The sequence below is a fragment of the Mustela erminea genome, chromosome 1 (genome assembly GCF_009829155.1).
Source record: "Mustela erminea isolate mMusErm1 chromosome 1, mMusErm1.Pri, whole genome shotgun sequence".
In the NCBI taxonomy this organism is placed as follows: Eukaryota; Metazoa; Chordata; class Mammalia; order Carnivora; family Mustelidae; genus Mustela; species Mustela erminea.
Window position 1 is genome coordinate 12,947,393 of NC_045614.1, and position 12,853 is coordinate 12,960,245.

General features: G+C 56.1%; 1 protein-coding gene and 1 long non-coding RNA gene across 3 annotated transcripts; one reads left to right on the forward strand and one right to left on the reverse strand.

The window, feature by feature from the left end:
* Positions 1-249: 249 nt before the first annotated feature.
* Positions 250-5,526, reverse strand: LOC116574051. Of its 2 annotated transcripts, none has more exons than XR_004279112.1 (3): positions 3,293-5,526; positions 2,275-2,348; positions 250-887 (listed from the first exon to the last, which is right to left on the reverse strand). It is a non-coding gene; the product is annotated as an uncharacterized LOC116574051 (long non-coding RNA). The 2 variants fall into 2 exon arrangements; XR_004279113.1 differs by having other exon boundaries at positions 250-942.
* Positions 5,497-8,062, forward strand: KLF2 (Kruppel like factor 2). The gene is made up of 3 exons (XM_032314595.1): positions 5,497-5,683; positions 5,941-6,769; positions 7,373-8,062. The coding sequence occupies exons 1-3, from the start codon at positions 5,609-5,611 to the stop codon at positions 7,546-7,548; spliced, it is 1,080 nt and encodes a 359-aa protein (XP_032170486.1). The 5' UTR covers positions 5,497-5,608; the 3' UTR covers positions 7,549-8,062.
* Positions 8,063-12,853: the final 4,791 nt, after the last annotated feature.

Here is a 12,853-nt window from a genome sequence, read left to right on the forward strand (position 1 = left end):
GACAGCAAGGCACAGACACAGAGCCAGACCCTACCCTTTTGGAACTTACCAGTGACACCTGAGTTCGAGAAGGGTGCTCATTTGCTTGTCTTTCAGCATTACGGGGCCACTCACTGATCACGTATCTTTTTTTTTTTTTAAGATTTTATTTATCTATTTGACAGAGAGCACAAGTAGGCAGAGAGGCAGGCAGAGAGGGAAAGGGGGAAGCAGGCTCCCCGCCAAGCAGAGAGCCCAATGTGGGGCTCGAAACCAGGACCCTGGAATCATGACCCGAGCCGAAGGCAGAGGCTTTAACCCACTGAGCCACCCAGGCACCCCTGATCATGTAACTTCTGTAGACACACCTCATTCTCCCCAACTTAGCAAGTGATGGGACAGGCTGCTCAGAGGCTGTGAAGTTCAGCCGAGGGTATGTCCCCGAACTGGGAAGAGGCCACCCTGGGGACCTGACTTTTTCTCCCAAGGCATTGTCACCTGAGATGCCACCGGGACCCACTCCCATCGAAATGTGTGGCCTAGATAGCAGAATGAGAGGGGCCATGCTCTGAGCCCTCCTCCCAAGTACCAGGTCCCTCCCTCAGCCTGGGATCCCCCCATCTGGCTCGCTCACTCATGTTCATAATCAGGCAGCTGATGTTCTTGACATGTGCCATCTCCTGTCTCCCGATGACACTGAGGGCACGGAGAGGTCCAATGACTTGTCCAAGGTCACACAGGTAAAGGGGCAACTGAAGTCCACGTTCTTCCCAATCGTTGGTGGTTCCGGGGGCTGGTTCTGTTCACCAGGTGCCATGCCAAGTGTCTCACACTGCCCTGGGAGGTCCTCGGTGGGTGGCCGGCATCCCCGCGTCATGTTTGTTTCAACACCAGGTCCACAGCTGGGCCTAGGAGACACAGAGATGAATCGAGGGAGGCCCCTGCCTTTGGGGGGCTCCCTGTCTGGAGAGGAAGCCAGGGAGAGAACAGATGGTTACCATGATGTATGAGCTTCCTGGGGCCGCCGCAAAAAAAAAAAAAAGGCACAAACTGGGTGGTTTAACAACAGACATGTATTCTCTCACAGTTCTGGGGGCCAGAAGTCTGAAATTAGGGTGTCGACAGGGAGGGTTCATCCTTCTGATGAAGCTCTGAGGCAGAATCAGTCCCAGGAGAGACTTCCAGGGGTACCTTGGCTTGGGGCTACATTACTGTGATCTCTGCCTCCATCTTCCCCTAGACATCTTCTCTGTGCTTGTGACTCCGTGTCCGTTCTAAGGACACCAGTCATTGGGTTCGGGGCCCATCCTAACTCAAAATGATCTCACCTCAAGACCCTTAATTACACCTGCAAAGACCCTCTTTCCAAATCAGGTCCCAGTCACAGGCACCCGGGGTTAGGAGGTGGGCATATGTGTTGGGACACATTCGACTCATTGGCTGTGACGACAAGGAAGGTCCCAGAAACCTGGGTGATGGAGAAGCAACTGGGGAGAGTCCTGCAGGAGCGGCAAGCCTGCCACAGAAGTTCCTCCGAGGAGCTATGGGAGAGGAATCAGCTCATTTCCTTGCTCACCCACCTGCTGGGTACTGACTGAGTGTCCATCACATGCTGGGCCAGGCCCCTGGCTCCTGCCTTCCCCGCAGGTCACGCACTGCTTGTGGGCGTGACCGGAAAGAAAAGGAAAAAAAAAAAGGAACCCATGGATAAAAGAATGACCAACAGTGAAAAGTCCCGCAGAACAAGCCCTAAAAAGCGGGGTCAGAGAAGGGAATTATGCAGCATAGAGCAGCCTGGTGTTGGGTCAGCAGAGCCTGGAAGACAGGGTCAGGCTGAAATGCACAGACGAGCTCTCTGGCCTTTCCAACAAATGGTCCTGGGACCACTGGGGATCCACAGGCCAAAAAAAAAAAAAAAAGAAGAAGAAGAAAGTATATATTTTTTTAACTCAAGATGGATCATCCAGTGAAGTATAAATGCAAAAACTATAAAACTTCTAGATGATAAACATGGGGCAAATCAGGACAACTGTGGGCTTGGCGATTTTTTACATAAAAGACCCAAGCACAATCCTAAAAGGAAAATATGATACACTGGCCTCCCTTGAAATAAAAAACTTACGCTCTCCAAAAGGCACCGTTAGAGATTCAAAACCCAAGCCGCAGACTAGGAGAAAATCTTTGCGAATCACCTGTCTGGTAAAGGATGGGTGTCTGACATATACATATAATGCTTAAAAGTCTGTAAGAAAACAAACAACCCAGTTAAAATCTGGGCCAAAGGACTGAACTGACCTCTCAATGACAAAGATATACAGCTGGCAAATGAGCGAATGAAAAGGGGCTCCACATCAGACGTCATCCAGAGACTGCAAATTAAAAACATCAATGAGATACCACCACACAGCTATTAGAATGGCTAAAATACAAACAAAAACACAAACAAAAAAAATGGCAACACAAAATGCTGGCGAGGATATGGAGCAATGGGAACTCTCGTCCATTCACTGCTGATGGGCACACAAATGGTAGTATTACTCTGGAGGACAGCTTGGTGGTCTTTTTACAAAGTGAAACACACTGCTAGCCTGTGATCCACCAATCGTGTCCCTAGATATACGCAATTAATCTGAAAACGTGTCCATGAAGCCATATTCAGTGTATATCCGATCTGGCAACTATATTGCCCAAAACTGGAAGCAACCAAGATGTCCTTCAACAGACAAACGGGTGAACAGTGGTCCATCCATCCATACCATGGGATATTATTCAGCAACAAAAAAAGAAATGAGTACTCAAGCCATCAAAAGACATGGGTGAATCTTAAAATGCCCATTGCTAAGTGAAAGACACCAACTAAAAGAAACTAACTATAGTATGAGCAACAACTGGAGAGATTCTGGAAAAAGACAAAAAACTATGGTACCTAACCAGGGGTAGGGAGGGAAGGACAGGTAGGGACCAGGGGGCTTTTAGGGCAGCAAAACTACTCCATATGATAGTATAAAAGTGGATATATGACGTGCATTTGTCAAAACCCGTACAAGGTACAACATCAAGAGTAGGGATACTGGTGTCAACCGTGACTTCAGTTAGTAACAATGCATCAATACTGGCTCCTGGAGTATTAACAAATGTATCACATACTGCCAGGAGAAACGGCATGTGTGGGGGACATGGGGACTCTGTATACTTCCTACTTAGGTTTTCTGTAAACCTAATAGAACCCTAAAAAATTAAGTTCACTAGTTAAGGGGGTGACAAGAGAAGACGAGCCAGAGCCAAGCAAGTGCGAAGTGAGGGAAAGACTCACTTGGTAGAGGACACGGCAAGTACAAAGGCCTGGCGGGGAGCACGGGCTTGGTCCCTTCCGGGACCTGCAAGGAATCCAAGAAAGGAGGAAGAATGCGCTGGAAGGAGCCACAGGGGCCGTCCGAGGCAGAGAGGAGGACCAGAGAATCATATGCCTGGGGACCAAATTCGATTCCCTTCATCTTTGCCTCATTATCCTATGGGGAAACAGAGGTTCAGGTGAAAGTAGTGAGAAAAGTATACAGGTGGCTCATTTAACCAAAAGCTGTAGAGGGCTCACGGGATGTCACCAGCACTTACATACACACACGCACACACGCACGCACAGAACCACTGTGGGGTAAGCTACCAGTATCATCTGTTTTACAGATGAAGAAGCAAGCCCAGAGAGGCAAAACCACTTGCCCAAGGTCACACAGCCAGCAGTCTGTGGCTGAGGCTGACTCTCCGTCGTTGCGGTGGCAGCCGCAAGAGGCACGTCTGAATTCCAGGTGAAGTTTCCCAAAGCCCAGGGAAGCTGTAGGGAGGACCCCTGCCCCCTCCAGCACCCCCGGATCCCCGGCGCCTGACAAATGGGGCTCATCAGTGCGTTTGCTGAACCCACAGTTGGGTGATTCATGGTGAGGTGATGCGCCTCTGAGGTGCCTTCTAGCTGGGAGGGTCCAGCATTGTGGACCCCAGCGGGGCCCCTTGATGCCTGTGTGGTGCCAAGGCCACCTCCATGCAGTGGTCCTGGGCTGTGGTAGTCCAGCTGCTGTCCGTGGCAAAGCCTTCCTGGCCCCAGAGAAGGTGTCCCGGTCAAGAGCTTCCTGAACCCGTCAACATCTGGCCACGGGACAGAGGAAGACCCTGGATGCCTCCAGGTCCAGAACACAGACTCTGGAGTCGAGACCAAAGCTGGATCCCAGCTCTGGGTTACACCATGAGATGCTCTCCCTCTAGGACTCACGTGGCTCCCCCTTTCTCCAGGTCTTGACTCATAATAGCACTGGGTGAGGTGAGGTTCAACTTTTCACCATCCCCTCTCTCCCCACTCACTCACTTGCTTCCTAGTCCCCTCCGCGCTGTATCTTGCACACCCTGCTTTATGTTTCCAAAAGGTTCATCTCCCCAATATACTTGTTTATTTTATACCCCCTAGGAAAAGCCCCCAAGAGCAGGCAGATTTGTCTGGTTCTTGGTCCTGTGCTCTCCCGGCCTACACAGGGCCAGCACACAGTAACAATGGTAGTGACAGTCCTTTGCTGGCAAGGCTGTGCCGCGAGCAACCCAGGTGGTATATTCAACATGCCCACCGGACAAGCTTGTTCCCTGTCCCCCGCAGCCACCCCCTGCTCCCGCCCAGCGCTGGGTCTGTCTTGGAGGAGAGACTGTCACCCTTGTCTTCAGCTTCTACACTTCTGCAAGTCAGTAAAGGACGGCAAGCCTCTCCCAGAGCCCCTTGGGCCTCAGTTTCCCTGGAGGGCTTCCTTAAGAGAGCCCTGGTCTCAAGGACTTAACATTTGTTAAGGGCATCGCACAAGGTTTTTTACATAGCGATGGGCATAACAGTGGGTCAGGCTTAGCTTAGCGGGCCCCCGGAAAACAAGAGTTTTGATGACATGAGATGAAATGAGAGAAAATGAAAGTTTCCCCACCCATTATGAATCCTGGGGACCCCAATCCCCCCTGCATCAGGGGTCCCGGGAACCCCACCCATCGATCTAGGATTCTAGAAACCCCTTTGAAACTATGGGGCAATCTCCTCCATCACCAGGGATTCTGGGAACCCCTCTGAGGCGTTGGGGACCATTCTCCCCATACATCAGGGATCCCTGGCGGCCGGGGGACCCAGTGCTCCACTCAGAGTCCCGGGTCCCCGGATGCCGCCTCCGCTCCAGGTCCTCGAGCAGGCGGGAGCCCACGGGGCGCCCCGGGGATCCCTGGGTGTCACGGTGCTGTTGTGGAGCGCGTGTTGACGCGTCGCCGGGGAGACAGGCGGGGGCGGGCCCAGGAGGGGGGCGCGGCCTGGCCGTGCGCAGGGGGCCGGCCAGGCTGCGCAGAGCCCTGGCGGCCGCAGTGGCCACGGCCGCCGCCGCCCGCCGGCTTATATACCGCGGCTAAATTTAGGCTGCGCCCGGAGCTCGTCCCCATCCGGGACGCGTTTCCGCCGCCGCCGCTTTGGCCCGGCCCCCGCGCGCGCCGCGCCTATAAGGCTTGGGCGGGCCCGGCCGCGGGCCGCAGAGCGTCCCCGCCCGCCCGCCCGAACCCCGACCAGCCCGGCTCCGGGCAGCCACTCACCGGTGTCCCGAACCCGCGTCGGCCCCAGGTCCCAGCCATGGCGCTGAGCGAGCCCATCCTGCCGTCCTTCTCCACTTTCGCCAGTCCGTGCCGCGAGCGTGGCCTGCAGGAGGTGAGGGCGGCAGGGGCATCGGGGGCGGCCAGGACCGCGGGCGGCGGGGGCGGCTGGCTCAGGGTAGTAAAAATGTGGGCTGCGGGGTAGTAGAACGCAGGCGGCGGGGACTGCGGGCTCTGTGTTGTAAAACGGGCTCAGTGTAAAAAAAGCCCCGGGAACTGTGGGCTCAGGGTAATAGAACGCAGGCGGCGGGCGGCGATCGCTGAGACCAGCCCCGCGCTCACGCCCGCGCCCTATCGCTCTGTCACCCGCAGCGCTGGCCGCGCGCAGAGCCTGAGGCAGGCGGCACAGACGACGACCTCAACAGCGTGCTGGATTTCATCCTGTCCATGGGGCTGGACGGCCTTGGCGCTGAGGCCGCCCCTGAGCCGCCGCCGCCCCCGCCGCCCCCGCCGCCTGCGTTCTACTATCCCGAGCCCAGCGCACCGCCGCCCTACAGCGCCCCTGCGGGCGGCCTGGTGTCCGAGCTGCTGCGGCCCGAGCTGGACGTGCCGCCGGGGCCCGCGCTGCACGGCCGCTTCCTCCTAGCGCCACCCGGCCGCCTGGTGAAGGCCGAGCCCCCCGAGGCGGACGGCGGCGGAGGCTACGGCTGCGCGCCCGGCCTGGCCCGCGGGCCGCGGGGCCTCAAGCGCGAGGGCGCCCCGGGCCCCGCCGCTGCCTGCATGAGAGGCCCCGGGGGCCGCCCCCCGCCGCCGCCCGACACGCCGCCGCTCAGCCCCGACGGCCCCGCGCGCCTGCCTGCGTCCGGTCCGCGCGGCCCCTTCCCGCCGCCCTTCGGCGGCCCCGGCTTCGGAGCGCCCGGGCCCGGTATGCACTACGCGCCTCCCGCGCCCGCCGCCTTCGGTCTCTTCGACGACGCGGCCGCAGCCGCCGCCGCTGCAGCTCTGGGCTTGGCGCCACCCGCCGCCCGAGGTCTCCTCACGCCTCCCGCGTCACCGCTGGAGCTGCTGGAAGCCAAGCCCAAGCGCGGCCGCCGCTCCTGGCCGCGCAAGCGCACCGCCACGCACACCTGCAGCTACGCGGGCTGCGGCAAGACCTACACCAAGAGTTCACACCTCAAGGCGCACTTGCGCACGCACACAGGTGGGCGGTGAACGCAGCTGGGGGCGGTGGCTAGGGGCTAGCGACGGGGGGCGCGCGCTTAGGAACCTCCCCTCGAGGGCGTGGCCAAGAAGATTGGGTGGGGGTCGCACGCTTAGGACTCCACTGGGGCCGTCGTGGCTCTAGCGGTTGGGGAGGGATTGCGCACTTAGGAACCTTCGGGGGACCATGTATCAGAATGTTGGGGAAGGGACACACGCTTTGGACCCTCCTGGGAGCGTGGCTCAGGACTTTGGGCAGAGGGTGCGCGCGGCTAGGAAACCTAGGGGGGCGCTGGGTCTCAGAACGCTGGAGAGAGGACGCAAGCTTAGGACTCCCCCGGGGGCGTGGCTTGCAGCGCTGGGGAGTGGAGAGTATACACTTTGGGCGCCCTGGGAGACGAGAATCAGGGGGTTCGAGAGCTAGGGTCGTGTGCCTGGGATCCCTAGGGGTCCAAAACATAGGTCCCCCCACAGCTTTGGGCGCTGGTTAGGGATAGGCTGCGCGCGCCCCAGTAGTCACGGTCGCAGGGAGCGTGTGCGTACCGGGGCCACAGGCGAGTACCTGGGAAGCAAACTGAGGCCCGCTCTCGCCCCCTCCCTGCAGGCGAGAAGCCCTACCACTGCAACTGGGACGGCTGCGGCTGGAAGTTCGCGCGCTCCGACGAACTGACGCGCCACTACCGCAAGCACACAGGCCACCGACCCTTCCAGTGCCACCTGTGCGACCGTGCCTTCTCGCGCTCCGACCACCTGGCGCTGCACATGAAGCGGCACATGTAGCCTGAACGACCCCCACCCACCCACCCGCGCGCGGCCGTGGCGGGTCCCATGCGCCGGGCGCGGCCCCCTCCAAACTGTGACTGGTATTTATTGGGCCCAGAGGACCGGGCTGGGCACGGCGTGGCCATTGAGGAGGCTCCCCCAGCCCCACGACGACGACGACGGCCCAGCCCCCATCAGAGACTGAAGACCCGGTGGGAGAAGACCACGATCCTCCTTGACGAGTTTTGTTTTCAAAATGGTGCAATAATTAAGTGTCGTCTTCCCCACCCCCACCCCCACCGGGTCTACACTAGAGGATCGAGGCTTGATGCCTTGTGAGAAATACAGCCTTAATTTGTACTGTCTTCGACATTTTTTATAATATTGTACATAATGACTGTGACAGATATTGTATTACTGTAAAATAGGAAGACAGGTGGGCATTTTGGCTCCCTGGTTCATTTTTATAAGACTTTTCTTGGTTTGTTTGTTTTTTTTTAATTAAAAAAAAAGTTTTGCATCTTTTGAAAAATCACAGCCCTGGTCTGACTGCTTGGAAGCTGGGGTGTAGGGCGGGTGTGGGGGGGAAGGGGCAGCTTTGATGGGGGAGGGCAGCCTGGCAGAGGTGGGGTGAAGTGTGGCCTTCCCCAGCCAGCACCCAGCTGCCAGGAACCTGTGGCTTTTTCTATAAATTTAAACACTACATTTTAAGACTGAGGGAGAGTTATTTTAAGGTTGTTCCCTGAGCCATAAATTGCCTCTTTTTCCCCTGAGCTGGGGAAAGTGTTGGTGCCACTGACGTGGCCTCCTCTGGGCTGAAAAAGAAAAAAAAAAAAAAAAAAAAGCCTACCTCTTTCTGGAAGTTTCTGAGGTTTTAGCCAAAGTTCTGGAGTGTGCAGGCTTCCACCCACTCCTCACACAAACATCTTTTTTCTTCTTTCTTCTTCTTCTTCTTTTTTTTTTTTGAAAGGGGCAAAATAATGAGTTTCTGAACTGCTTTTGCCTTTTACTAGTCTTGCCTTTGAGCAGGATTTTTTAAGGGATGAGTTCCCCATCCTGTTAGAAAAAAATGAAATTTTATTTGAGGGCTATGTATGGCTCTTTTCCAGATGAGGAAACAGGCCCAGAGAGGTAGCTGTGGAGAGTGGTGGCACTGGGAAGCCAGCCAGGTCTGTCTGCCTCCCAAGGGTCCTTGGACCCCGGTAGAAGGGATCAGGGGCTTTCTGCAGTAACCCATGTGCTGCTTGCGCTGGAGAAATGTGAGACCCTCTCCTGCAGGTGCCCTGGTGTGAGGGAATCACATCAGAGCCCCCGCCTTGGTGGTGGGAGGTGGCCACTGCAGAAATCCACCCCCAAAAGGAGGAGACCCCTGCCCTGCACCCCAGGTGTCCCTGTCACGCAGTGAGGTGCCTCTCCCTGGCAGGTTCCCCCTCATCTTCCCCCTTTTCGGGGCCCCGGGTGGGTAACCATGACTACCAACAATTGCACAAGTTGTTTCCAGAAAGTGAAAATAGCTTGTAAGCAGCGCCTATTTTAAAACACTCTTGCCCCGTTGCGACAGAGGCTGGGATTTCCTCCCTCCCTCCATCCTGCCTCCCTGCCCCCGCCCCCAACCCAAGGCAGTCCTGGAAACAGCTGAGAGCATTTGGTAATCCACAAAAAGCAGAAATGGAAGATGACAATCTGATTCATCTTCCTCGAGTAAATAGCCGGGGCCCAGGGCCGCCGGTGATGAGGGGTGTGTGAGCGTGTGAGCCTCCCGAAACCACTCTCTGCGGCTCTTGCCAAAACTGTTCCGGAGCGGAGCAGAGCCCGGGGCCCCACCGACCCCGTGGACATGCTCTTCGCTCAGAGCTGGTTCCGGAGGCACTGGGAGGGGGCGGGGAAGGGCAGCACAAAGGCTCACAAAAGATTTAAAATAACCTTTTGCAGGGTCTTCAGTCTTTCCAGTTGCGTTTCAACTCGCAGGTAAAGCCCTCTTTCTGGCTTTCCTCAAAAAACACCTCGCAAATTCCCCTGGCAGGGGAAGTTGAGTCCGATGAAAGGTCAGTTGTCAAGGGACAGAAGCTGTTGCGTTTCTGTTCCCGAGCGCCCCCAGCTGCTAGAACACAGTGCCATGCCTCCACCAGCTGGGTGCTTCAGCCACCCAAAGAGCCCTCATCGTCCCTTTCTGAAAACCCAAATGTCAACCTTCATCAGGTGTCTTCTGGATGCGTGGTCCTCCGCCAGGGGTGACCTGGACTGGAGACATTTTCAGTTGCCACAAACGGGGGGTGGGGTGCTGCTGGCATCCGGTGGGTGGAGGGCTCTGCTAAGCTGCTTATGATGAACCTGGCAGCACCCCCTCCCCCCCACCCCGCCCTGCCCCGCCCCAGCATTCAGAGGATGAGCCCCAGATACCAGCGATGCTGCAGGCAGAGGAACTGGTCCTCTGGTTCCTAAAAGAACAGGAGCCAATGCTTCTCTACCCAAGGAGGTGGCCCTGTCCCAGGAGCAAGCTTTGATGGCAGATGTCACCCAGAGAGAGAAGTATGAATAAAATCTCACCGCCGGGCCCCACCTCAGATCACTGGAAGAACACACCAAACCTGGACATTTTTCCTTTCCATAAAAAGTCCTGGTATCCGTTTGTCAGAATGGTAAATACCAGACGGAAAAACAACTTACCCTGCATTCTACAGCCCCATTCCAATCAGAGGTTGTTAGAGGGAGGGATTTTTGCTGAGCGGTTGAATCGCTTTCCCATGGCTGTGGTGATCCCTGGATTACCCCCGCCTCCTCTTTTTTTTCCAAGCGAGGTGAAAACCATTTTTCCCTCCATATGTTTTTAATACCATTTAAAATGGTTGCATGATATTCCATTAGACATGCCAGAAATTAATTGCTTATGCAAACAAGCACCTAGTTTTTTATATATATATATATATATATATATATATATATATATATATATTTATTTATTTATTTATTTATGGGGGTCATGTTTCACTTTGTCCTCCAGGGGGGGTGGGTAAAGGGGTTGGAAGGGATGAAGGTTTGGGGGGGACTTTGGACATTGCCAGAATGATCTCCCAAGAGTCACTCCAGAGATGGGCGGAGGGTACAAGAGCTGTTTCTCTGTCAGAAGTTTCCTGTATGTCAGGGAGCCCCGGACACCCAGGGTGGTGACAGAATAGGGTGTGAAGCAGAGGAAACGTGAGCTTTCAGAGGGTAAGGTGAGTCCCTGACTCAGCACCTTGTCCCATCGGTAAAGCTGAGTTAGCACCCAGACCCAGCATCACCCTGGGGAGTCCCAAGGCAACAGGCCGGAGACGGCTCGTGAAATCACCAGGGCCAGGTGGCGCCCATGTGGAGCTGCGGTGCTGAGGACCGGGTTCCTGCACCTTCGCTCTGGCGATATTTGGGGCCAGATCGTGCTCTCTAGTGGCAGCTGCCCCTAGCCCCGCCCACTTCACACCAGCAGCCCCCATCCCCACGAGTTGTGACAACCCCAAATGGCTCCAGACGTTGCCAAGTGTCCCCGGGGTGGGAGGCGGGGAAACTAACCCCAGATTGAGAACCACTGGGTTGGGGTTCCATGACCACCTAAGAGACTTCATATACAATTTTTTTTAAAGGTTGTTTATTTATTTGAGAGAGAGAGCAAGCACAGAGAGGGGCCGAGGGAGAGAGAGAGAGAGAATCCTCAAGCAGATTCCCCACTGAGTGCAGAGCCCAGCACAGGGCTCGATCCCAGGACCCTGAGATCATGCCCTGAGCCGAAACTGAGAGCCAGCCACTCAACTGAGTCACCCAGTTGCCACTTTGCATCTACAACTTTATGACTCACTGAGGTCCTAAGATCCTGCCTGCACTTAAATACAGCAGCTGGGGGAGAGAGGAGGTAACAGGACCAGCTTACAGATGGGGACTGTATTCTGCTGTGGACTGGGAGCCTGGCACCGAAACCATTTTTTCCCCCAAATAATTGACACGCGGTTTCTCTTCCTTGGCACCAACTGACATCTGAGGCTGGACCCTCCTTGGCTGTTGGGGGCCATGCTATGCATGGTAGGATGCTGAGAAGCACCCTTGGGCTCGACCCACCTGATGCCTGTAGCACCTCAAGCCCCTCCATCACAATAACCAAAATGTTTCCAGACGTCACCAATGTCCCCTGGGGAGGGGGTGCACAGAAGGGCAGGCAGTGAGAACCACTGCTTAGGCAAAACCCTTCCCTCCCACCGAAGCCCCCGTGTCTGCCTCACAGGCCTGCTCCCTTGTCTGGAAAGTGAAGATGCAGCTGTTAGACAGAAGGACAGAACGCAGGGGGAGGGCAGCGCCCAGCACTAGGGCGTGGCCAGTGCCCTGAGTGCCCCCCCCCCCAGTGGCCCGTCCTTGGATGTGAGGTCTGGATTAAACCCCACCCCATCTCTCTTTATGTCTCTGTCTCTCTTGCCTCTTTTTCTTTCTCTCCACTTCCCCTCTCCCATTCATTCATTCAGCAGATGCACCCAATGCCTTAGCCCTCAGCTGAGTCCTGGGGAAGCATCCGTGACTCAGAAGTGACTCAGCCTCAGGCGGGCACCCAGAGCCAGTGTCAACAAGTTTATTGAGTGACTAACCCAGTGCTAACTTGAACTGAGCCCCACGGGCTGGGGCAGGTGCTTTAATCCCGGTCACCTTCCCCAGGTTCTCGCTTTCAACCTGCCCACCAAGCAGTGGTGGGCGCAGAAGAAGAGCCACCCCGGTTTTCCAGATGCAGGAAGTAGGGCTCCTGGAGCGGAGGGCCAGCCTGGGCCTGAGGCAGGTGCAGGGAGTGGAGCCGGGGCCCGAACCCCGGCCAGCCTGACGTCACAGCTCCTACCCGTGCCTCGAAAAGTCTCCATCCTGAAACACATCAAGCTGGCCGTGTCTTCCTCCATGCCCATGACTGTGGTTCCTGGAGGGCCCCTGTGAGTGTCAAGAGACACAAATATTTGGGGGAGCCTGGCTCCCTGGGATGAATGGCCCTCCCTAAGATGCTACATTATGAAGCCAAAGGAAGCCTGGGTGGCAGGAAGCAGTTTGCCAAAAAGCAAAACAGAGTTGCCACAGGACCCAGCGGCTCCGCTGCTGGCCGTAGACCCCAGAGATTTAAAAACAGAGACTCCAACGGGTGCCTGGAGGCCGAGGTGCCCAGCAGCAGGACCCATAATCAGCAAAAGGTGAGAACAAGCCCAGTGTCCCTCGACAGCTGAATGGATAAATACAGATGGTCCGTCTGTGTACTGGGCTAGACAGGAGGCAGGGGTGAGATTTCTAGGATGATTCCGTGATGAGTGTTTTCCGGGGGTTTGTGCCC